Raw genomic sequence first — 25,768 nt, 5'->3', positions numbered from 1 at the left:
GGATACATTTGCACATCTCCAGTCCATGGGGACTTCCCCCGAGTCCAAGGATGCTCTCATAATTATGGCTAACGGTTTGCTTACTTCCTTTGCTGCCTCTGTTAATATAACTGGATAGAACCCATCCACCCCATGCGCCTTTCTTATGTTTAACTTCAACAATTTCTCCTCCACTTTGCTCTCAGTTAATTACAAAATTGTTAAGCTCCCTGTTAGAGTTTAATAAGCTTCTATTCTTCACTTCCCTAAAGAATTCTTCATGTGTGTGAATGTAGATTCAAAATACTCATTCAGATTCTCATCTATCTGAGCAGGGTCATCAACATTGGAACCATTGCTATCAAGTGGACCAATCTGATTCTTCCCATTCCTTCTAGAGTTTTTAATTAAAGAAGTCCTTGCTGTTTTTCTTAGCATCCTTTGCCAAAGATTGCTCATAATCTGCCTTCACTGTCTGACCTCCTTTGTGACTTGATTACAGACTAGCTTATATCCACCATAGGCTTCTGTGTTGCCTGATAATTTATATGCGTCCCATGCATTTTTCTTCTCTGCCACAAGTGTCATTAGTTCATCTGACATCCATTTAGGCCTAAACCTTGAACAGTATTTCTTAATCGGTATGAAAAGCCTAATAGCTTCCACGATTAATTCCTTGAATGTTTCCCATTTGGAATTTGCAGTTGATAACATCATCAGTTGGTCCCACTGCATTAATAATTCAAACACAGCATGGGTTTTTTAAGGGGAAGTCTTGTCTGACCAATTTGATTGGATACTATTATGTGGCCACAAAGGAACTGGATGCAAAAAATAATTCTGATATCATATACAGTAAACTTTGAAGCCTCTGTATCCTAGTGCAGTAGCACACGTTCCTTGAGTAGACTAGGGTTCAAGCCAATTTGATTTTATTCTATTACGTGGTCACAAAGGAACTGGATTCAAAAAATAATTTTGATATCATATACAGTAAATGTGAGGCCTCTGTAGGCGAGTGGTCATGAGCGGGAGTGCAGTAGCACACATTCCTTGAGTAGACTGGGGTTCAAGTCCCTGACTGCTAAATACGGTCGATCTGCCAACCTGCACTGGACCAGTGTGGTTGATAATGGCTGCAGTTTACCTTTTTTTTTTTACCTTTATACAGTAGACTCTTGATATTCCAGGATAGATGGTAAAAAAAAAAAAAAAAACAGTAATCGATTTCCCAGTTAATACAAAATGTCGAAAAATGTTCAGTAACCTAAGTAAAAAATATGGTGATAGATACAAAATTAAAAAAAACTTACCACACAGTACTTGAGTGTCCAATACAATGCTTCCCGTTATTTTTTACAATGTCAATATCTAATAACTTCCCTTTAATTTTTAAGATGTCACATATGGTATGGTCACCAATATTATAATCGTTCATTAAAGATTTAATGGATGCACCATTTTAAAACTCTTGAATGGTTTCAAGTTTTTGTTCAAATGAAAGCACAACTCTTTTGCGTTTATCCATCATTTTTGCGATTTCTAAACAAAAAAAAAATATTTACTATAAAAAAAATTGACATCCCTGACATAAATAACGAAACAAAAATTGTCTTTTTGTGGTGTGGCAGAACACAATCCACATGATGCACTAAACATTTGTTCCCAATTTTTTTTTTTTTTTTTTTGTGCAGTGGGGTGGGAGTTTAGTTATAAGTGGTACATTCATTTCCCAGTCATGACTTATAACGCCACTTCTTGTTGCTTATTTACGACTTGCAAAGCACCTGTTTATTTATTACTCAAATTTTATGATTTCTGGTTGATTTTTTTTTAATTTGGAGTCTTGAAGTGTCCTGGTTAATCTGATCCCATTAAATCGAGAGTCTGCTGTACTTGGATTTCAGGAAAGCTTTTGATACTGTTGCACATGGAAGGCTACTGGTACAAATTGGAGCAGTATGGCAATAAGGGCAAGTTGCTGCAATGGATAAAAGGATGGTTCAGTGGGAGAAGACAGAGATTGGTAATCAAAGGACACTGCTCTTTGTGAACTAATGTTATTAGTGGTGTCCCCCAGGGTTCAGTGTTAAGCCCGTTGTTGTTTTGTATATATATTAATGATATTGATGAAGGTATATCAAGCTTAATGTCGAAGTTTGCGAATGATACAAAGGTTGCCATGGTTGTTATTGACAGTATGCTACTGCAACATGATCTAGAAAAGTTGGGCAAATAGGCTGGAGAAGTGGCAACTGAAGTTTAACATTGCTAGATGCAACTTACTGCATATGGGTAGCAGTAACCCTAGAGAAATGTACCAACTGTGGGGTGTTATGATCAGAGAAGTGGAGGATGAAAGAGACCTGGGGGTAATTGTGTACTCAGATATGGAAGGATATAGAGTTGCTTGAGTATGTACATAGAAGGGCAGCAAGACTGATGAGGGGAACAAAGGGATGCTCTTATGAAGAAAGGCTTAAGTTCTTTAAATTGCAGTGTCTGGAGACTTCATGTTGATTTACACAAATATTGATTCGTGTAAATCAACATGAAGTCCTCAGTTCGTGCTTCAGCAGCGTCAGAATTAGCCTTTCGTGCCATTAATGAAAAACACACTTTTTTATTTAACGAGGCCAAAATACTTAATGTTCAATGTATTATATGCGACTTAATTGCAGAAACCGTAGAAATTAAATTACACGAGAATTCTGTTAATGTTCGGCGGCCATATTTGATCTCCGATGCGGGGACCTTTACATGCAAAGACAAATAATCACTATTTAAGTTTCAGGTTCAACCCTATTTGGTAATTTTCATTCCTATGATCACGACATACGATCGAAAAGCGTTGTCAGCTTCAGGAAGGAAAATCGTTTTGAATATTTTCATTAGATTATTTTTAATTTTTAATTGCTTTAAATTGATTTTTAATTGTGTTAAATTGGTTTTTAATTATTTATTTTTTACTCTAATGTAAGTTTTCGATTTTTTCGTTTTAATTTCTGGAGAGTATCATACAGAAGTGTTCTACGTACTATATTGAGGTAAACTCCTCTTATTATTTTACAAATATTAATATCAACGTAGAACGTATTGAGTATTACAGCTCTGATTCACACTATGTATTTCACATAATGGAAGAGCACGTGGATAAGTGCCAATGATACAAAAATGGGCAGTACAAATTATATGAAAAAATCTTGCATACAGGCCAATATGTATTTCTGAGTCAAAAATTAAAACTAGCTTTTTACCTAATACAGTATTAAAAACATAATAAAATTTCTATTTATTCTTGACATCACTTAAGCAAGAAGATCTTATCAAATTGAGGTTCATTACTGTATTAGGTACAGTGGTCGTGAGGAAGTTTCTGCTCCCTCATTAGACCCAGCTATAGTGCCAAGTTTCTACAAGAACTTGGTTCTATGGCTGGGTCTTACATCCAACTTAAAACAAATATCATTATTCACAGTTTTGCCTAAATTGTTAATACCTGATATGCATTTAACAATCTGAGACACTGCCAGGACAGCTGGTCTGAGGCTTACTGGATTCTCATCAGCTGGCAAGCAGCCTCTAGCAAACATAGGTAAAATACCCTGAAAGGACAGAATTCGTGGGATACCTGGTTCCTGGGCAATGCGACGCTGTTACCCCTCTCGCTAGTGGATGAACCCACTGCTTGGCAGGTATATAGGTACACTGCATTCATGTAGATGGTAATTCGATGTCAGCATGGATAAACATTGTGAGTTAGCTGGCTTTGAAAGTGGGATAGTGGATGCCCGACACATGGGGCACTCTATCACGGAGGTGGCGGAAATTGCACTATCCCCATTTGACAGTATCAAGAGTGTGTTGGGAATACGCCATTTCTGGAATAACATCTCATTGTGGACAGTGCTGTGGGTGGAGAAAGGTCGTTGATGAATGCAGGCCTGTGAAAAGCTGGTAATAGGCCCAGGCCAGGTGGGAAATGTAGGCCCCATTTCAAACTGCTTATTAAGTATTTTTGTAATCAGTGCTAAATACATATGATTTATGTATACATGTAGTGTACATGATGTACTTACAAGTAACAGAACAGAATAAAAGAACTAGAACAATTTATAAAAAAGGTAATGGCAAGCAGTTTTATTCAAAATGTATATAAGACAATAGAGTACAGTACGGTAATAAGAAGCAGTAAATACAACAGTACATTCATGTTTATTCTGTATTCAGAATTTCAGATCAAAAATGGTCATCACTTCTTCATAATCAGAAATGCTTTCTTTGGGCAAATTCATCTATTACACCAGAAAAATCAAGCAACTTTGCCTTGTCACTGTTGATGTTCAAAATTGCTAATCCATTCAAATGTGGACCGAAAGTATGATTTAATTCGTTTTAAGACACTGAAGCTCCTCTCATTAGAGGCCACTGTTGCTTGCAATCACAGAAAAATGCGTAACGCAATGAGGATATTTGGGAAAACATTGCCCAATCTCAAATTCAATATTTGACCATAAATTATCTTCGATAACACAGCATCGAATTTGAAATTCATATCAAAAATTCTTTTAAGAAGCACTTCACTCTGAATATCATTTGAAATATGACTTGGGTATCACAGCTGAAATGTTTAACTTTTTGTAACAACTCATTCTCATCTAACTGCTTAAAGTGCCACAAAAAATAAAAAAAAGTCCACAAGTGTCCCTGACTGCAGAAAAGTGATGTGAAAGGCTGTCGATAACGAAGTCAATTATGGTGAAGAACACATTCACCCTGAAATAATTTTCGGCATCCTTTTGAGTTGGGTACCCTATGCGACTAGCAAAACTATCTGGCACACCAATATTGATTGACACATGCTGTGCTTCTTTAAGTATATCATTCCATTTCTCTCAGTTTTAGGATATCTGCCCTTAGTTGATCAATGTTGTTGCTTTCTACATCTAATGTGGCATCACGAGATTCTATTACCAAGTTGACCTCATGGATCATTGCGAGAACTTTAATTCAAATGGCTGACATCAGTACACATTCAAAGGTATCTAAGTATTTTTTGATACCCCGAAGATCAGACTTACGCTCTGCTGTCAAATTAGTAACTTCACTCAGCTCTGCCACTGCATTTCTAACACTGTCCAAATGCTGTGCAGTTGGTCTTACACAGTCAATTCTCGCTGACCATCTTGTTTTTGACATTTTATGCAGTGAGACAGGAAGGTATTCTTTCAGTATCTTCCACCGCTGGGGATTTGAACTGAAGACATTGAACATTTTCTCTATGATTCCAAAGAATGTTATAGCTTCACTGCAGGCTTCAGCACAATACGTACCAGCGAGATATGCTTGACGCACAACAACAATAAAATATAGATAGATAGATGCCCAAAAAATTTCCATTATGGCTATCGTCAATTTGTTCAGAAGAACCACTGAAAGCGAGCCTCCTCTCTGACAAAAATAGGATGATATCAAAAATGTGATGAAGAATTTTCTTACATTTATTACTTTCAGCCTTGAGCTGATCAACAATATAACTATCAATTGAAGTTGAAGCACTGCTCACTGCTCCCTTACTTGCATCTTTCCGTGCAAAATAATTTTCTTTGTGTAAGTTAGAATTTTCATAACTTGGAATATGATCCTTTAATTTTCTCCACCCTTTCTCAATATTCCATTCTGGATAACTGATTAATACACTCACATTAGAAGAGACATCCCCCTTGGTAAACAAAAAACAAGGTGCACAATTTTTTTTTTTTTTTTAATGTAAACCCCAAACACACGAGAGGTTATTGTTGTTGTTATTTGGTTTTTAGGAGCATTAGCAACTAAGGCCATATTGCTCCGGGGATATGCGGTAGTCATTCCCTGACCTTCCTGCATCCTCTGTATTTGGTGTTCACGGGCTTGAACCCCGGTCTGATCAAGAAGCGTGTGCTACACACTGCTGCTCCTGCCCACCTGGCTACGGAGGCGCCCAACACGAGAGGTATTAGAACCAATAGTACTTAGTACCGTGCTTGGGTTGGAGGTTGAGAAGACGAAAGAAGATATTTGTTGACATTAGCCTTGAACTTCTTAGACTGTAATTTTCAGGAAATACGATGAAGGAAGGTTGTTCCAGAAAACGGCAGTTGAATGAATAAATGAGGAAGATGAAAAGTTGGTTCTGTGAGTTTGAAGTTGAACGGTAAATGGATGTTGGCTGGTGGCTGCACATGTTCGGACTGTTTTGAAAGAGAGAGCACGAATTATAGAAGCCAATTCAGAAGAACAGTGTCCATGGAAGTATCTGTAGAAGAGGCATGCAGCAGAAACAGTACATCTATGAGACAGCGAGTGAAGAGACACTGTTAGAGATGAATCATTAATTAACCTAACTGCCCTCTTCTGAATGGAATTAAGAAGCCTGAGAGAGGTTTTGGGGGCACCACCCCAGATTTGGGAACAATATTCCATGGTAGGGCAGATTTGCGATTTATACAGAGTGAGAAGCTGTTTGGAAGAAAAGGCGAAAGAGAAAACCAAGTTTTTTAGATGCAGAGAAAGCAATATTTGTAATGTGCATGTGCCAAGAGAGATTAGAAGTCAGGGTAATCCTCAAAAGAGATATATCCTTTTTGACAAGACTGAGTTTTAGAAAGGTTGAAATCAAGATGTCTTTGCCCCACTGGAGAATTACCTGAAGATCGGCATTTAAGGAATTGGTAGCAGATTTTCGAGAGGTTGAAGCTGATTGAGCAGGGCAAGGTTTCTCAAAATGGAAAGTGGAATGAAATGTGTTATCATCGGCAAAACTATGGATAGGATTTCCAGTCAATGGAAGGAGGTCATTAATATACAAGAGGAAAAGAGTGGGGGAAAGAACTGAATCTTGGGGGACACCGGCATTAGTGGAGAAGTTAGAAGACAGAGAACCATCTACCATCACCGTCAATGAGCGATCAGAGAGAAAACTGGATAACCAATTACAAAAAACAGTTGGCAAACCATAAGATGGAAGCTTGTTTAGAAGACCTTTATGCCAAACATGATTGAAAGACTTTGAGATATCAAAAGCAACTATTTGTGTTTCACTGAACCTTTCCATTGAATTAGTCCATAAATGGGTAACATAAGCCAGAATATTACCAGTGGATCGACACTGACGGAATCCATACTAGCGATCGTTGATAAGATGGAAGGTTTCTAGGTAGTTTAAGAGTTGGCGGTTAATTGATTTCTCCATTACTTTAGAAAGAATAGAAGTAATTGCAATGGGACGATAATTGGATGGGAGGGATTTGTCATCCTTTTTTGGACTGGCTGGATATGAGCAAATTTCCAAGCAGAAGGAGAAACACCTTTGGAATAAGAAAGCGGTTCAGGAGCACAGGTTTTGAGAACAAGTGGAGAAATACCATCAGGACCTGGAGCTTTCTTAGCATCAAGATTCGTCAAAATCCTTTTGACCGAAGACCACAGGAGGCATTGAATGGAGCGTGTTGGGAATGGTGGGAGGTGTTTTACCAAGATCATTAATACATGAGCTGGAAGAAAAATGGGATGCTAGCAGGTCAGCTTTATCCTTGGCTGAAGTGAAAACAAAACAATCTGGTTCGGACAGAGGTGGGAGCAGAGATGGACAAAAGTTGCAGACAATAGCTTTGGCAAGAGACCAGAATGCTCAGCTACCATTAGGACAAGAAGCAAGTTTCCTACTCTTAGCCTGTTCAAACTCTTTTGGACTGATTAATAACTGCTTTACAATTGTTGAGAGCTTTGGTATTGGCAGAAAATGAAACTGAAGAATTAGAAACAAGCCAATTACAATATGCAACACTCTTCTCTTGAACAGCCTTAGCACATTTATTGGAAAACCAAGGTTTAGATAAAGGATGAGATTTTAAAGTGGAGTGTGGGATAAAGGATTCCATTCCTGCAAGAATAATTTCACTGACACGATCTGAGACATCAGAAGTTTTGAAACAGTAATCCGACCAAGGAAAAGAAGAAAAGAAATCTCGCAGGTCATCCCATTTTGCATTCTTGTAATTGCAAACAACACGAGGTTGAGAATAGCCATGAGATAAAGGCTCCATTGGAGAAGAGACAATCACCAAGTTGTGATCTGAAGTGCCTAAAGGACCTCTGACTTCGACAGTGTACTTAGAAGGGTTGTTTGTGAGAAAAAGATCAAGCGTGTTGGCTGTATGATTAGGTTCCTGTATTCTTGTAGGTAAATGAATAATCTGTGCAAGGTCATTATAATTGCAAAAGCCTCAGCATCTCGACTAGCTGGGTCGGTGTGACTAGAAAATGGAAGCCAGCTGGAGTTGTGAACATTAAAATCACCAAGGAAAATTACCCCACTGTTAGGAAAGTTGGACCGAAGAAAGTCAGTTTGCAAAGAGAGGAAGTCAAAGGGCTCCAAGTGATTAGTGGAGTTGGGAGAATGGTAGAGACAACAGATAAATTTGACACAATGAGGTAGAGAGGTTTTAAGCCAGAAAAGATCAAAGAGAGGAGATTTCAAATTGCCAAGTCTCTGACAGGGAATATCAGAACGGACATATGCACAAGTACCACTTTTGAGGCGAAAGGAATCATACAGCAAATAATTTGGGCATTTGAGATGAGCAGTAGTTGAATCAACCGATAACTGAGATTCAGTCAGAAAAAGTACATGGGATTTGGCAGACTGCAAGTGGAAATGGACATCGTTGAGATTAGAATTGAGACCACATATATTTGACTCCAACACAGCCAGTCTCCTTTATATTTCTCTCCATTTGTCAATGTTACTGTAAAAAGGTGAGTTGGAAAGGAGTGATTATCTTTATCCTTGGGGACATCAGTTGGTACTTCAAAGTCCTGAACTTTTAGAAATGATTCAGTGTCAATTCTGTTCCTCTTATCAATAAGTCCAATGTCAGTTTGTGACATGGAGGCTTTTACAGCTGTGGACTCTGTTTTTTTTTTTTTTCATTATTATCAGCATCAGTTGGTTTCACTGTTTGCTCTATCAGTTTATCATCAGTTTCTTTGGGAATTTTACCTTCTGTATCTGTAGCTGGTCCTGGTCCAACTGCCTGGTTATCAAGATCAGCATGGTAATTCTGTGATTCACATTGATGGTGATGTCTAATTATGAAGTCAGTAATTCATTTGGATTTTTTGACAGCTTCTTGCAATTTGGCACGCTTTCTCTTTGCTGCACCACTTTCATATTTTTTCATTGTCCCACAAAACATCTGAAGTAAAAAAAAAAAAAAAAGACAATATCAAGTAACACATCTTAAATTTGTTCAACCTATCAGGGTCTATGAGACAGAGAGTGGAGAGACTCAGTTAGAGATGAGTCATTAATTAACCTAACTGCCCTCTTCTGAATGGAATCTAGAAGCCTGAGAGAGGTTTTGGGGACACCACCCGAGATGTGGAAACAATATTCCATGGTAGGGAGGATTTGCGATTTATATAGAGTGTACAAGGCCTCCATAGCCGAGTGGTCAGGAGCGGGGGTGCAGCGGCACACGCTCTTTGAGTAGACGGGGGTTCAAACCCCTGACTGCTAAATACGGTCGATCTGCCAACCCGCACTGGACCAGCGTGGCAGATTATGGTCCATTTCCCTCAGCATGAATTGTTGAGGAGGCTTCCATCCTGCAGTGGGTTGATAATGGCTGCAATTTACTTTTTTTTATAGAGTGTACATCTGTTCAGAAGAAAAGTAACACCAAGAGCGAAAGAGAAAACCAAATTTTTTAGATAGAGGAAGCAATATTTGCAATGTGCTTATGCCAAGAGAGATTAGAAGTCGGGGTAATTCCCAAAAGAGATATATCAACTTGCCTAGAAATTGGAGTGTCACCAAAGATAGAATAGAAGCATAAGAATCCTTTTTGCGAGATATAAGACAGGACTGAGTTTTAGAAGGATTGGAATCAACTAAGTTACCTTTGTCCCACTGGAGAATTACCTGATGATTGGCATTTAAGGAATTGATAGCGGATATTCGAGAAGTTGAAGCTAATTGAGCAAGATGAGGTTTCTCAAACTGGAAAGTGGAATGCAATGTGCTATCATCAGCAAAACTATGGATAGGATTTTCGGTCAGTGGAAGAGGTCATTAATATACAAGAGGGAAAAGTGGGGGAAAGAACTGAACCTTGGGGGACACCAGCATTAGTGGAGAAGTTAGAAGATACAGAGAAAACTGGATATCCAATTACAAAAAACAGTTGGCAAACCATAAGTTGGAAGCTTGTTTAGAAGACCTTTATGCCAAACATGATCGAAAGCCTTGAAATGCCAACAGCAACTGCTTGTGTTTCATCAAACTTTTCCATTGAATTTGTCCATAGATGAGTAACATAAGCCAAAATATCACCAGTGGATCGACACTGACGGAATCCATACTGGCGATCATTGATCAGATGGAAGGTTTCTAGATAGTTTAAGAGTTGGCAACTAATTGATTTCTCCATTACTTTAGAAAGAGTAGAAGTAATTACAATGAGACAATAATTGGATGGGAGGGATTTGTCAATCTTTTTTGGAACTGGCTGGATATGAGCAAATTTCGAAGCAGAAGGAAAAACACCTTGGGAATAAGGAAGTGAAAAAAAGCTGCAAAGAACAGGAGTAAGTCCAGGAGAACAGGTGGAGAAATACCATCAGGACTTGGACCTTTCTTAGCATCAAGATTGGTCAAATTCTTTCTAATGTCCTTTTGACAGAGGACCACAGGAGGCATTGAATGGAGCATGTTGGGAATGGTGGAAGGTGTTTTATCAAGATCCTTAATACATGATTTGGAAAATAAATGGGATGCCAGCAGGTCAGCTTTATCCTTGGCTGAAGTGATAATAGAACCATCTGGTTTTGATAGAGGTGGTAACAGAGATGTGCCAATAGCTTTGGCAAGAGGCCAAAATGCTTGGCTACCATTAGGGCAAGAAGCAAATTTTCTACTCTTAGACTGTTCAAAATCTAGTTTGGATTGATTGATAACTGCTTTACAGTTGTTGCAAGCTCTGGTTTAGGCAGAAAATGAAACTGAAGATTTGGAAACAAGCCAATTACGATATGCAACATTCTTTTCTTGGACTTGGCACATTTATTGGAAAACCAAGGTTTAGATAAAGGATGAGATTTTAATTATGAGTGTGGAATAAATTATTCCTTTCCTGCAAGAATAATTTCACTGACACAATCTAAGCAGATGCTAACATCAGGAGTTTTGAAACAGTAATCTGACCGAGGGAAAGAATATAAGAAATCTCGCAGGTCTTGTAATGCCATGAAATTGGGAATAGCCATGAGATAAAGGCTCTATTGGAGAGGAGACAATCACCAAGTTGTGATCTGAAGCGCCTAATGGACCACTCACTTCGACCCTGTACTTAGAAGGGTTTTTTGTGAGAAAAAGATCAAGGGTGTTGGTTGTATCATTAGCATTGTCCAGTATTGTGGTAGGTAAATGAACAATCTGTGCAAGGTCATTAGTGATTGCAAAAGCCTCAGCATCGCGACCAACTGGGTCTGTGTGACTAGAAAACGGAAGCTAGCTGGAGTTGTGAACATTTAAAATCACCAAGGAAAATTACCTCACTGTTAGGAAAGTTGGACTGGAGAAAGTCAAGTTGCAAAGAGAGGAAATCAAAGAATACAAGTGATTAGTGAAGTTGGGAGAAAGGAAGAGACAACAGATGAATTTGACAGAGTGAGGTAGAGAGATTTTAAGCCAGAGAAGATCGAAAAGAAGAGATTCCAAATTATCAAGTCTCTGCCAGGGAATATCGGAATGGACATATGCACAAGTACCACCTTTGAGACAAAAGGAATCATACAGCGAATATATTTGGTCAACTGAGATGAGCAGTAGTTGACTCAACCGATAACTGAGATTCTGTAAGAAAAAAGTACGTGGGGTTTGGCAGACTGCAAGTGGAAATGGACATCATTGAGATTAGAACAGGAACCACATATATTTTTGAAATGAACTAGGAAGTGTTTAGGAGGTTTAGATATTTTTGCAGATAAGTTTACTCTATTAGTTTGGCAGTTCATGAAAGTTAGAAAAAATTGAGGGAAGGAACATGCTGTATGAAGTAATGAAATTTTTGAATATGGCGAACACATGGTAAGAATATACAGATCCTTAACATAACGTGGCTTCTACAGTGCCCTCCCCCCCCCCCCACATACACACTACTTGGACTCCCTGCAGTCACTATCTGGCAAAGTAGAGGTAGCAAGATTATACACTAGCTGATCCATAAGCCTCTTAGAGAGTCACCAATAGGTTCTGTCTGGTGTACTAACTAGTGGCTGGCGTGCGAACACCGTTTTAGAGCTGTTCCCTCGAAATGTAAGGAAGTTTGGATCTCTCAATGGCATTCATCATAACCTTACAGGATATTAATCATACTGCATGATGGAAGAGATGGGGAAGGGTTGACCGGAACTTAGCTCTGGAGACTAAACGTGGGTTCCACCACTTCAAGCCTCCAATAAGCAAAGTGGCGGTATTGCAAGGGTTGATGAGAGTCATCTACCACCTAGTATTACCTGATAACACAGAGGGGCAGCATTCTTCATGTGGTGTGGTCACCCACAGTGTGCTTGCACATGGGGGGTTATACCCAGGATTACTAACAGTCCCACCATACCATCGTGAAGGTGCAAGCAGAGGATTTGGCTGTCACAGACCGTCCGGACTTTGCTGAAATTAGATTCACTTGACTTGAGTGTCACCCAAATATCAGTTTCATCAGCATTTTAGACTCCCAGGTAGCAAGCACAACTTGTCTGGCATATCTGAGAGAATGTGTGCGACAGCATTAAGGAAATTCAAAGGTCAGCTGGATAGTTACCTATGGGAGGAAGGAAATGCATAGGTTGCTTATTTCCTTTTCTTTTTATTATTTATTATTTATTTTATATACTATTTTACTTTTCTTTTTTTTTTTTTTTTTGCTGGTGCAGCATAAGCCTTAGGCTTCCTTGCATGTTATGGCCGTTACTAATACTATACTAAATGTGTAATCATAGTATGAACTGCCGACCGGGCTAGCCGAGTGGGTAAAGTACCTGCCCGGCAACCTAAAGGTTGCGGGTTCGATTCCCGCCTCGGGCTTGGATCAAAATACTGCAAAAACCTTGGGAGGTGCAATATGGCCACAGAAGCCGATGCGCCAACAACTACCAAATCAAAAAAAAAAAAAAAATCATAGTATGAACTCGACATTTCTAGCATGTGTTCTCAAATAACTATCAATCCAGTCAACTTTTCAAAAACATTTATTACCAAATGAAATCATGAGAGGTAGTACTTTGTATCTTACCCAGCAGCACAACAGATTAGATCAACTTGTTATCACATGTTAATATTATTTATTATGAAAAAACTGAATAGTGTGGTGTGCTTGATAACATTAGGTAATGACTGAATCCTAATAAAAAATACAATTTGAAAATATTCTGAACTATCAAAAATGTAATGCATAACTAGTTTTTTAAAAACCATTTTTTCCATGCTCTAAAAGTTAGCATGCTATTTACTTCTGAATGAAGCATTTAATCAAGGTGTTTTGCACATAAATTGTGCATAGATAGTTTGTTTTGTGTAATATTAATTAAAAACAAAGTTAAAAAATATTCTTATAGTTCATGAATATGAAAACCTAAGTTGCTTTCTCCTTTCAGAGTTTGCTATGCTCGTCTCAAGATATTCTAGAAGAACGTGGAGGTTTAGTCCGTGTTGCGATCACAGTCCAAGAACTGGTGAGGACAGTAACAAAAAACCACATTATGTGACCTGGAGCTTAATATCCTATCTAGTCCTTTGTACAGAGGACACTTATTTGCTCAATGCGTGGGACTGTTGAATGTCTCCTAAACATATGCTGGTTTTTAATGAGATTTTAATACTTTATGCGCAATGTAATTATGCCATTGCACATCACTGCCATATGGTGCTGCATACATTCTGTCTGAGCATAGTAGAATGTAATGCTCTAAACTGCCATACATCTGTATAATTTTTGTTCTTTTACTAATATGAAGCCATTGGTGTATATTTTTCATCCTTGCAAGTGATGGAGCATTTTTCTCCTCAATAAGAAAATGGCAGACTGCAAGAATACAGAAGAATCTCAGATAGTAATATTTAATGTAGAGAATACTTTATGCAGATTTATGTGTATACTATGTGTTTTATATATATATATATATGATCTTGATTGTAGATATTTATAGCAGAAGAGACATTTCCTTGGGGCACAACCCTTCCTGCTATTAGTTTGTTACTAATATACATTTTTCTCACATCCTTTAAATACTACACCTCCTAATTTATAACTTGCAACAGATAAGAACCAACGAACCTTGAAGACAATCATGATTTAGTTTGAAAAATATATTTATGGTATTCATTGTTTTCCATTCAAATATAAATGTCTCTCTTAAATTTTGCGTAAATAGAAAAAAAAAAAAGGTCAATGAAGCTTAATCATATTTTAATTATAAGTTTAGATGTGCCATTTGTACATCTGTTTTGGCTTTGTTAGCTGTAGTGTATTGTATTTTTATTTTGATAATTGGCTTAGAAAAAATGTATTACAACTATTTTCTTTATGTGACAGTCAGTATATAGTGCAGTAATTCAAAGATGTAAAGAAGCAGTTTAATAAAGGAGGGAAATTTTTGAATCTGGTAGAATGAATCTGCTCCCTCTTATGTTCTACATGTCATGTGGAATCTAATTGGATATCATTTAGATTCCATGTGGCATTATAACAAAATTAAGTTTTTTTTTTTTTTTTTTCTAATTTCCCAAAACATACATGAATTGATTTCCTGAATGAAACAGCAATTAAATGTCACAGCTGTACTTAATTTGTGTTCATGCATATTTAAAGATAATTTGCATTTGGATTTTAATTTTTTAATTAACTGAGTTCTTATACTAATGCATTCTATGTACCACTTATACCTAGGATAGTGGGATCTCGTGGTATATATTTCTTAAAGGCATTAATAAATTAAGTTTACCAAAAGAAGAAGAAATTAGTTTTTAAGTAATTAACAAGAACAGTTATTTTTTTATCCCTTTTGCAGATGTAGTCTTAATATCATCATATTACAAAACAGCTGTTTACTTTTCTTTTTTTTTAATGGATGCCAATGGATATCAACTGATGCTGCCTTTTTATCTCCCAGTGACATACATGAATTGATTTTCTGAAGAAAACACTAAATGTCGCAGTTGTACTTAATTTTTGTTAATGTCTATTTAAAGATATTTTGCATTTGAATTTTAATAGAGTTCTTATACTTTGGATAGTTGGATCTCTCAGTATATGGTTTCTTAACAGAATCAATAAATATTTAAGTTTACCATATCAAAAGGTGAAGAAATTAGTTTTAAATAAGTAGCAATCACAGTGTTATTTTTTTTAATCTCCATTGCAGATTTCTATTTTTCTTGTTTAGCATCATATCACAAGGGGGGGGGGAAGTTGCATAATTCTGTAACTGATAATTCTTTCATTTCATGTCAGTGTTTTAGAGCAAGGCACTGCCAAAACAGCTGTCTTTTAATTATGGTTAAAATTAAATTTAACCGTGCAAGAAGAGGTTACACCTGCAATCATGAATATTTTTGATCTGGCCTTTAAGAGCAGTCTTAATGTTGGTAGTCAGATTAAGTAAGGAAAATATAGTTGTATTGTTTACTTCAGTCATAACTGGCAGTATAATTCTGTCAATTATTTGTAAGAAAATAGGTGAACAATGCTTCACGTAAAGAAATGTAAAAGCACTTAAGCACCTTTAGTAGTGAATATCTGTAGACAGTTCGACATTTCAGAATTTCATAAGAGAATTACCACTTGTGATACTGAAGGAGGCATTAAATTAGAAGCTGAAATATCTACTGTTAATAGATTTTGAGGTTGTGCTCCATTTTTTTTTTTTTTGTTTTACTTTGAAGGTTATTATAGAATTTAAATATCTCTTCACATGAGGCAATATTCATCTATTTACTTTTAGATTAACTTATATTTTCTATTTATATATTTTACATTACATTCCTTTGATGTTCTTTTATAAAGTTTGTAAATCTGTTCTTAAGAGTTATTAACTTGTATTTATCAGTTTACTCTGTCATAAGCTGTGTACTTATTTCACCTGTCTGTGAAATATAGAACCAAGCATTTGCTAACCATATGACTATTCCAGCAAACTTGATATAGTGTACTTACTAAAATTAACTTAATTTTTTTGATTTCTTATTGGCTGGAATTTAATTATTTCTATGTACTTAAATGTCGGAGAATTAAGTGTGAAAAGTCAAGCTATAAACTACATAAATGGCTTTGTGTGGTCTGAAATAATACATCAGTTTTAAGTATGTCGTCAAGTTTTAAGGGTGATAACTGAACATATTTACGCACAAGCTGTTGGTACATTGTTCTGATAATGTTTTCTATTAGTTTTTATTAAAACAAAGTTTGAATTTATTATCTGCAACTCTTAAAAGATTTTAACATTTAAAGAAACTGATATGGAATATATTGAATTTCCTTATACTGAAGTCTTGGTTTAAATTCTTTTTTAAAATGGCAATTACCCAGAGTTCAAATGGTAAATATTTACATTCTGAGAAAGGAGTGTTTCCTAATAAACAACTTTTTATCATATTGCACAATATTTTTAGAGAACTTTTATAATACTCTTTGATACCCTGTTATCTTTTTTCTTCCCCATTCAAGACTTTTTTTTTGTGCAGAATTTTATCCAGTATGCTAATTTCATGACAGCAAGTAAAGTCATTATTAACTGTATGGAGTAACTGATTTACATAGTTGGTAAAAAATATCAGAGCAGAGGAAAATATTTTCAAGACTGATAAGCCACATATGAGTTTTAAAGCCTAAGCATAGCTGCGGTTTATATCATTAATTACTAATTTTAATGATTTATTGAACTAATACTGCTTGGTTAATTAAATGTGAATTAATAGCGGATTTGTTTCATGTGTTTTATCACCGTTATGTTGGTCATTTACCACTATTTGATGGGGATTTTCAGCGAGGTTAAATTACATTAGTGTTTGTAATTTCAACTCTAATCCTCTGGACAATCCAAATAGAATCTTTGGCTAATTCACTCACACAGCGTGCAGTTGTATTTGTTAACCCTCCAGTTTTTTCAGCATTAAGTATACATTAATAATTATCTTGGTGCTTTCCAAACTTTTTTTGATACTGACACTGTACATTCCAAAAATAATTTGAGCCCCACCCAGAATTTCGTAATTATTTGACCCTTTGCCCTTTTTGTTCCTTACTTTTAAGATGGTGGTAAATACAATGGTAGCAGCTTCTTTTGTTTTGGTCAAAACATTAAAAAAAAAAAAAAGAAAGAAAGAGGGAAGATGTTCAGCCTAACCGTTGCCATCCATATCATATTGACTATGTCATTATTAGATTTCAAAGAAAAAGAACATGTTCAGAGCTCATATGAGCTTCTTTCTCTTTAAGATGCTGAGCATGTAAAAAAATAAATATTTAATATAACGTTAAATTAAAATGTTAATGTGATTTTTATTAGCGGTGTGTCGCACTGTGTCCAAAATGGTGATGCTGTTTTGGACATGGTGTGACACTCACTTTCCAGAAATGCTGTTTGATGTGATAACATAACTTAATCAAGTCCGGTCTTAATGCTTTTAGCCTCTGCTCATTGTAGCTATGTTAATATGCATACAAGCTGGCTATGCATCCAAACACATCTAATAATTTTATTCACATTACATGCAAAATTTTAATATATTTTTTTCCTTTTTATAAATTAATTCATCAAAATGTTCATGAATTGCTTTTTTTTCTTGTAATTCGCCTCATCAGATGCAAAATTTATATGAACTTTAGTACATAACGTAATGACAATGTCATTTTTCTCTTATACACCATAAAAAGTGCCTTTAGATGCTGTCATGAAGTGCTCAGAAATACAAAAATAGAACTGATTACAAAAGTCCCTCATCTGTGCCTTCCATCTTTATACATCAGTTTATAACCACTTTTTTATATACATGTATAAACTAGTGCAATAACTGGTCTTCCATTTTGATTCATATACAATACTGCCTCAGCCCTCCTCAGAATATGCACATTTCTACATCTGAAAATATTGCCTGTTTAACATTTAAATGGGCCACCTCATCTAGAGTAATTATTCATTCAGTTTTTACAAAATATTGGCAGCCCATCATTTTTGGGTGATGGGCTGGAGACTAATGGCACAAAAACTTTCAGTGGAATGTTTTTTAGCAGCTTTGTTCCCCATCTTTTGTTAAAATTTTTTCCACCTTGAAGCGGCATACTTAGACACATGTAGAACTTGTTACATTCTCCATATGGCCAGTATAGCCTTGTTCTCACTATATAAAAGAAATGGCCTTCTTTCATATGGTATGAGGGAAATAACTTCACTAATTAGTATAAGTTAAGGCTACTTAAATTTTGAGGGATACATGATTAGGACTTCAAAAATATATATATAATAATAATAAAAATGTATCCAGTGTCCTTAAACTAAACAACTTGAGACATTCAGACATCTTAGTCTAAGGTGTTTAAATATAAAAAGCGCAATGACACACAGGTTGGGGCCATTTTTTCTATCATTGTACATTATCAAATATCCTTTACTTCACAGGAGTAGTTTTTGAGCCATTTAACTATGACTTGCATTTTATGTTCTTGTTCCTTAAGTATTAGTTTTAACACTGATTTCAAGATGAGACTTTATTTAGGATGTTCTTTACTGTCATGGCACACATATAGGAAGGTTTTATACATTTTTTTAAATTTTATCTTTTCAAATATGCATATTGTGGTTGATTTTTTCCCAACTGAATTACTTAAGAAATATGGGTTAAATATACCCATATTTAACCCATTCAAGAAACTTAAAAATATTGATTTTGATACAGCATTTTTATATAATGATCTAGAGCCATTTCAAAAAGTGAATTTACTTTCAAATATATGTAGCATTACTGACTGTTGAAGTCAGAAAATAGTTTATTTTGGCTCAGTTATAGTGGTGCTTCAGCCTTATGGCTTCCATTTTATATGTACAAAAATGTCCTCTGCAGATAGAGAAATTTATTTTTTATGTATTTTATATAATTTTGTTAAATCCATCTTAGTATTCTGAGGAGGCACAATCTCAATGGAACAAACAACCCAGTCTCTCATAATGGTTCTTCTTTGATTGGTTTTCAACTACAGCTCACATTATCTTGTATTACATACATTTGAATTAATACTGAGGTTGGTGGTGCTCTTACATACAAAAATAGCTTTTTCCTGTTGGTACAGATAATTCCATGATTATGAATTAAATTGTAGACTTATGACTAGAGTACTTGTCTAGTGCTGCCAGCATAGTTCTGATATATATAAACTGTACTTAACTGTGTAAGTAGGCCGTTTTATTTATGTAATTTCATATGCCTTTTGTATATACATTTGTAAGCATTTTGTAGTCATTGAGTTGTGAATAAATTATTTTATTTGAAATTGCTAGATTTATGAGTCTTGTATTTTTTCTTATATTTTATTCTAAGCCCTCAGGAACAAACCTATAATTTTTCACATTATCATATAATTTTTGAAATTAATGAATATTCAGGTTTTATCATTGCTGGTTAGCTGTAGGTTTCTGCTGATAAACAAAGAATAGAGAAATTAATACATTGGGTTTTTTCTTTTAACGTTACTCTCTAATAATTTGTAGTTTTGGTCCTAGTGAACAACTGATTGACTGGTTAGCTTAGGTCATGGCTTTCCAACTTAATTCAGCCATGGAACACTTTTACAAACTTTGTTCTGGGATTCCATAGTTGAACCCCAGAACACAGTTGAAAATTACTGACTTGGATAATATGGTTGTTATGGATAAGTAACAGTTTGAAATTAATTGCCATTAATTTTAAAACTGACCAGGTTGAATTCCAATTTAAAATGGGAACTTGAGTGCAACCTTGAATCAAGCATAAGAGACCTATTATCTTTCTTGGATTCTTCAAGATAGGTTCCAAATCATTTGTCAAATATTATTTCTAAATTTAAATAAAATTGTTTTTGAATAGCTTTTTGTGTAGCTCAGCCCTTGTTATTTTCTTCACAGCTGTTCTTGATATTAACAATACTGTTAAAGCGATAATTTTGGTTACTTTTTCTGCATTTTCAAAAATATAAGGTTTTTGGGTGACATTTTAGGTGCTTAAAAGATTAAAACATATGAGTGAATAGTATTTTTAATTTAAAGCAAGAATTTTTTTCTGTGTAAATTACTGCAGGCATTGGATTTCAAAAAACAAATGCTTGCACAGAAATAATTTATTTTTCCCTTTTTTTTTTTACTGCCAAAAACTTTAGAATAAGATTTGTACAAATAAGATGCAGCATTAATGGCATTATTAATCTACATCTAGTAATAGAACAGATAAATTTTGATGAAGATCCATCATGGCAAAGGATATTGGCAATGGTATATTGTTTTAATAGTATAACTTCCAGATAAATAATTTATGTAGAGCAACTGTGTCTAGGTTTAAATAAGGGTTATATTTTCATTTTTAATGTATAAAAGGTGCTACCCAAAAGTTATTCTTATAACTTGAAAAGCAAAGATCCATTTAACTTGTCCATTTTTGTATCTTGTTTCCCTTGGAACCCTTGGAAATTAATACACCAAACCCAGCAATTTTTACCAATATTTCATGTGCAAAATTCTTATTTCATGATGCTGTGGGTATCTCCTACAATTTTTGCTGACTCTAATATTTCATTAAATCTCTAGATTCAGGATTTTGAAAATGAAGTCAAAAGAAACAGGTCTGGAGAATTGACAAGGAGGCAGCAGTAAGTTGGTCTGCAGTCAGTCAGTCTACCCAAAAGTGTTGACACATGACTAATGCAACTTAAAATCTTTAGTAGCTAAGCAACCATTCTTTTCACTTTTGGGTAGCACCTTGTACATAGTTTTAACAATTAATAACTTTACTGATGACAGATAACTAGTTGTGTAAAAGTCAGGTTTTTAATTTTACTTCTTAAACACTCCTACTTTCAACATATTGAAACCATCAACTGTAAGTATTCTTGAAGTATAGTACAAATATTAAATCTGATATACAAATTTAATGCAAAGTTCTGGTATCAATACCTCTGCCATGACTGTTTTCTAAATGTATATAAAACCACATAAAAAAAAAAAAAAAAAAGCAGGTCGTACTCCTTTGGGGAAACATTAATGGCATTGTTAAATAGTTATTAACAGTTTTTATCTATTTCTTAAAGTTTGGAAAATATTCTGTTCTCATAAATTGAGAAAGGAGGAAAGTTTTCTTTCAACCAGAGTGTTCACTGTTGGAACAAATTTCCAGAGCTGGCAATATGGAAGTGGGTAAGTTTGAATAAATTTAAGGAAGGATTAGTGGAATGTACTTTTTTTCTTTTTTGCTGATGTACAAGTTTCTTTCTCGCATCATTTGTCACTACTAAAGAGCCCACAGTAAAACACATCAGTTACATGTGTGTCCAGAATGACAAAAAACTCCTTGTAGTGGGTGAAACACAACTCTACTCAGTAACAACTGTACCCTTGGCACATGTGCATCTGAAGCAGTATAAAAATGTCAAGCCCTCTCGCTCCAAATGTAGTGATATGTTAGGATAAAAGGTAAAAAATGGCTGAAATTCTCCGCTAACTGCACAACAAGAGACCCTATCACATGCAAATGTTTATTGGTGCAACAAATTATTCTGCCAAAGGTCTAGAAAAAAATTGCTAACCTATCACATGCTTCATTTGCGACTATTTAACATCCTTTTCTGTAATGCCATATGAGTATAATTAATATTAGAAGTGTTTTTAAGTCTATAAATTTATAACAATACAATGGTGACTTTATAACACACTTGTATAACAATAATGTAATTTATAGCATAGTATGCAGCACCAGTCTTAGGAATAGTGGAGGGTCATTATTATACTTCTTGTTGTTGATGAAGAACAGTTATCTTTTAAGGGCACAAAAAATAATGTGTACAAATTGTGACTAATGATATTAAGGATAAGCAATCTGAGGATTTACTTGGCAGAGCTACAGAGCAATGTTGAGAAAAGGGTCAAGTTATGATTAAATTTAAAGGTGACTGGAATTTTGTGGAATAAATTTTTTTTAAACATACTCTGTACTTAAAATCAGCTGCTGTACACACAAAAAATAATGGAACAAAAATAATATCATTCAAATATGGCTTCACCTTAGGCTATTGATCAGGGTTAGATAAAATCTGGAACCTAAGAATATGCCTAATCCAGCCAGAATTAATCGATTGATCCCAAAGATCTATCCGAGAAAATTGTCTATCCCATTTAATCATCACTGTCCTACCTGCAACAAAACAGCACGTGCCTCAGGACAAATTGCCTAGTACTGTTTTGAGAGAAACTACTTATAAATCTATTCTTTCTGTGTAAATAGCAGCAACAAGTCATGACTTAGACTACATAGAAAATTTACATACTGTAACCCATTCACTGCTTCCTCATGCAAATATGCAGTTTTGGATTTTAATTCAGTTAGAGGGGGAACCACCCCACTTTTAGAACTCTTTCTTCCAATTTGAAAAGAAAAACGAGATATTTTTGTCAAGCAAACATCACTGGAGGCTGATTAATTCAGTCACAGCAAGAAGAAAGCTCAAAAAGGTCACCAGGAAAGTTGGCAGTAAAAGTGTTAAGCATCAAAAATGAGTAAAGCTAATGAAATAACCGAAGTGAGAGGTTAATGAGACAATTTGAAGGAAGCATTGCAATAAAAATAAAGTAGAACTGCTTAAATTTACATTTTTTGGAGCAAATAGTCTTCAATAACGATTTTGTCTTCAATCGCAGAACCAGAAGATCTAATGAGTGATCACTGATGTCAAACTTAAAGGTAAATGAAATGAAATTCACGCATGATATTTAGATCTCTTAAAAGGCTGTCATGTCTTGCTTCAAACTGCAGTGGGGGGGGAGAGTGATTCATTAATCAATAATAACACAATGTGAGAGGCTCTGTAGCTGATCAAATTAAAATTTTCCAACCTTGAAGAAGAGTCTCATCAAATTGGTTTTCATAATTTGTCTCTTGAGCAGTACTTTTCTTAGTGGTAGAAGCAGATGAGGACAACTCCTGCTTACACATGCACCTCAGGGACTGAACATGGGATTGCTACTAATGAAAATGTATGTATTGATTTACTCTGAAACGAATCTCAATGATATTTTATAATTTGAAGATATTTTTGTTTGAAACAAGGAGCGACAGCTATGTTAACATACAAGAGTTATTGGAAACCCCATTTTCAAGAAGAAATACTGGAGACAAAAGGTATATGACGGAACATAGGAGAACTCTGCTTTTTTTCTGAAGTGTTGGTATTCATTTGCTCAAACATGTCACATTACAGAAATAGAAAATTTTTTAAAAAAATATATCAGAATTTCCTCATCTAATCTGATTTCTACATCACAACTCTAAAATTGCAGTAAATTAACATTAAAAATTAAATACATTGGTGTTATTGCCCGAGTCTCTTCTGGTGTTTTAAGCCCTTTCCCAGATTTAAGATTTATTCCCAGCTACCAATACTAAAAACAATGGTGAAAGATCACTGTAAAAAAACTAATATTAGAGGAAATTGTTGCAAAAAATATTAAATTTTATGGCTGTCTTTCATGGTTACCCTAATATATGCAAAAATGAAAGGGCAAATCAAACTACTTCAAGATATCCAACCTGAAATACAGCAGATTGTCATTTGGTTCACCCATTTCCTACTATGGAGAAGATTGAGAATTCTTAATGTAATATATAATTATAATTTGTTATATAACCTCATTTATAATAATAGAAAGTGAGATATGCTTTTATTCCCCAGTGGTAGCAAGAAAAGTTCCATTATACAAATCACACAACATGCTTTTGAAATAAGTTTTATTTGCAAAGACATACAAGTAAAACAAAATATTCACCTTGAAAATCAATTTAAAATCCACCATATTTCTTTGATATAATTTTTTGATATGAGACAGAAAAATTAACCTATCGTTACAAGTCAAAGTGATATTTGAGCAGTTTAAGACAGTCTTCTCTCACCAGTAGAAATTACAATTTACTTAGAATGACCTATAAATATTGTATCAAATTGTATTAATATAAACAGCTAAGATCACCTGAGTTTCTTTTAAAAAATAAAAATGAGGTATTCCCCTCCCTAAAAAGTCGATCTGATGGAAATTATTCATAGAAGCTTTAAAAACACGAGTATTACGTCACTTACACAAAGTTATCACAATGTTTCTTAAAAGATGAAAATTGTATTAAAGCTTATTTTTAAAAATGAGGACCTTTTAGAAGCAATCTAGGATAACAAAATCCATTTATGCTGACTTCTACACAAACTTTTCAACTCACAAATATATATATTTTTAAGTACAGCACCAAGTACTATTTCCTAGAGCATTAGCACTTTATGTGAATGTATTTAACTGAAGCACTTTATTTCCATATCAGCAACATATGCAAAGTTTGAAAATAAAGTTACTATAAATTACAGAGTATCTATTAAAACAAACTAAGTACATTGTAGGAACTCTTACTGTATGGGCACACTAAAAAAAAATCACAAATATTGACTAGTCAAATGAAAATCATTCACAAATATGCTATAATACAGTAAAAATCTAGCTACTAATACTTAAGGATAACACAACAGGAAGCTTAAATTTAAAGAATAATTATAAATACAACCATTTTGGTGACAATGACAAGTTTATAGAAATTTCTAGGATCTTTAAAGAAGTTTGCTTCCATCTCACTTCTTGATACAGAAAGAATATGAATGTTGCTTAGCACTGTTTAGTTTGAGACTAGTTAATTCAAATCATAATGCATGGCAGCATTATGATTTGAGCTCATCAAAAACAGCATACATAAACAAATACTGTTTACCACCAAAATATTTTCCTTTTATACAAATACAAAGAATGTGTAAAAAGTAATGAGAGAAAAGCAAATATTAAAAAAAAAAAAATTTAATATGAAATTCATTGAACAGAGCCCATAGTACTTGTTACACCTCTTTTAATTAGCATTAGTAGAGGCATACAATGCAAGAAAGCAAGCTTATGCAGCATCAGCCAAAAAAAACTCCCATTTCACCCCTCCATTCTGTAATCCTTTTTGCAAAAGAAACCTTCAAACAAATCAAAATATAGCAACAAAAACTAGTTTGAATTCTTTGCATCTCTAATCTTATTTAGACGTGAGTGAAAGACTGCTGCAAATAATTCAATTGACCAAACTAGTTAGGGATTTTTTTTTCTGGTGGTTTTTGCATGTGATGAGGTAAGGAATCATCAAATGCTAATCTGTAATGGGACCTAGTGGCTGTTATGCTAATCTTCCATCAACATCTGCAAACGGTTGATATGCACCGGCTTCACTTTAATGAATACATTTTTGCTTGAATAATAAACTCATCTTGCATGTTTAATGAAACCAAACTCACTAACACCAGCTAAATATATCAAAAAATCTGTATTTTTTAGAGTTATCTTTTGGGGAATCTGATGGTGGGTATTAATGGGAAGTTATGATGCTATCCATGTAGGAAGTTATAGAGTTAATTGCATAACTTCAGAATTGTCTTGCCAGCCAAGAATT

General features: G+C 34.8%; 1 protein-coding gene across 3 annotated transcripts in view; it reads left to right on the top strand.

Moving 5' to 3' along the window:
- Positions 1-17,264, top strand: part of Lrch (Leucine-rich-repeats and calponin homology domain protein) — a 380,867-nt gene extending 363,603 nt beyond the window's left edge. For 2 of the 3 annotated variants that reach the window (XM_090375084.1, XM_090375082.1), the window contains one exon: positions 13,675-14,016. In XM_090375084.1, coding sequence (XP_090231210.1) covers positions 13,675-13,785 — 111 coding nt within the window. In that variant the 3' untranslated portion in view covers positions 13,786-14,016. Of the gene's footprint in view, positions 1-13,674; positions 14,017-16,759 lie in introns of those variants that run through there. The other variant, XM_090375083.1, reaches the window with a different exon arrangement.
- The last annotated feature ends 8,504 nt before the right edge of the window (positions 17,265-25,768 follow it).

The sequence above is a fragment of the Mastigoproctus giganteus genome, chromosome 6 (genome assembly GCF_048544385.1).
Source record: "Mastigoproctus giganteus isolate SK-2022 chromosome 6, ASM4854438v1, whole genome shotgun sequence".
Classification (NCBI taxonomy): Eukaryota; Metazoa; Arthropoda; class Arachnida; order Uropygi; family Thelyphonidae; genus Mastigoproctus; species Mastigoproctus giganteus.
The sequence above is the reverse complement of the archived record's forward strand: the minus strand, read 5'-3'. Positions and strand labels throughout refer to the sequence as shown.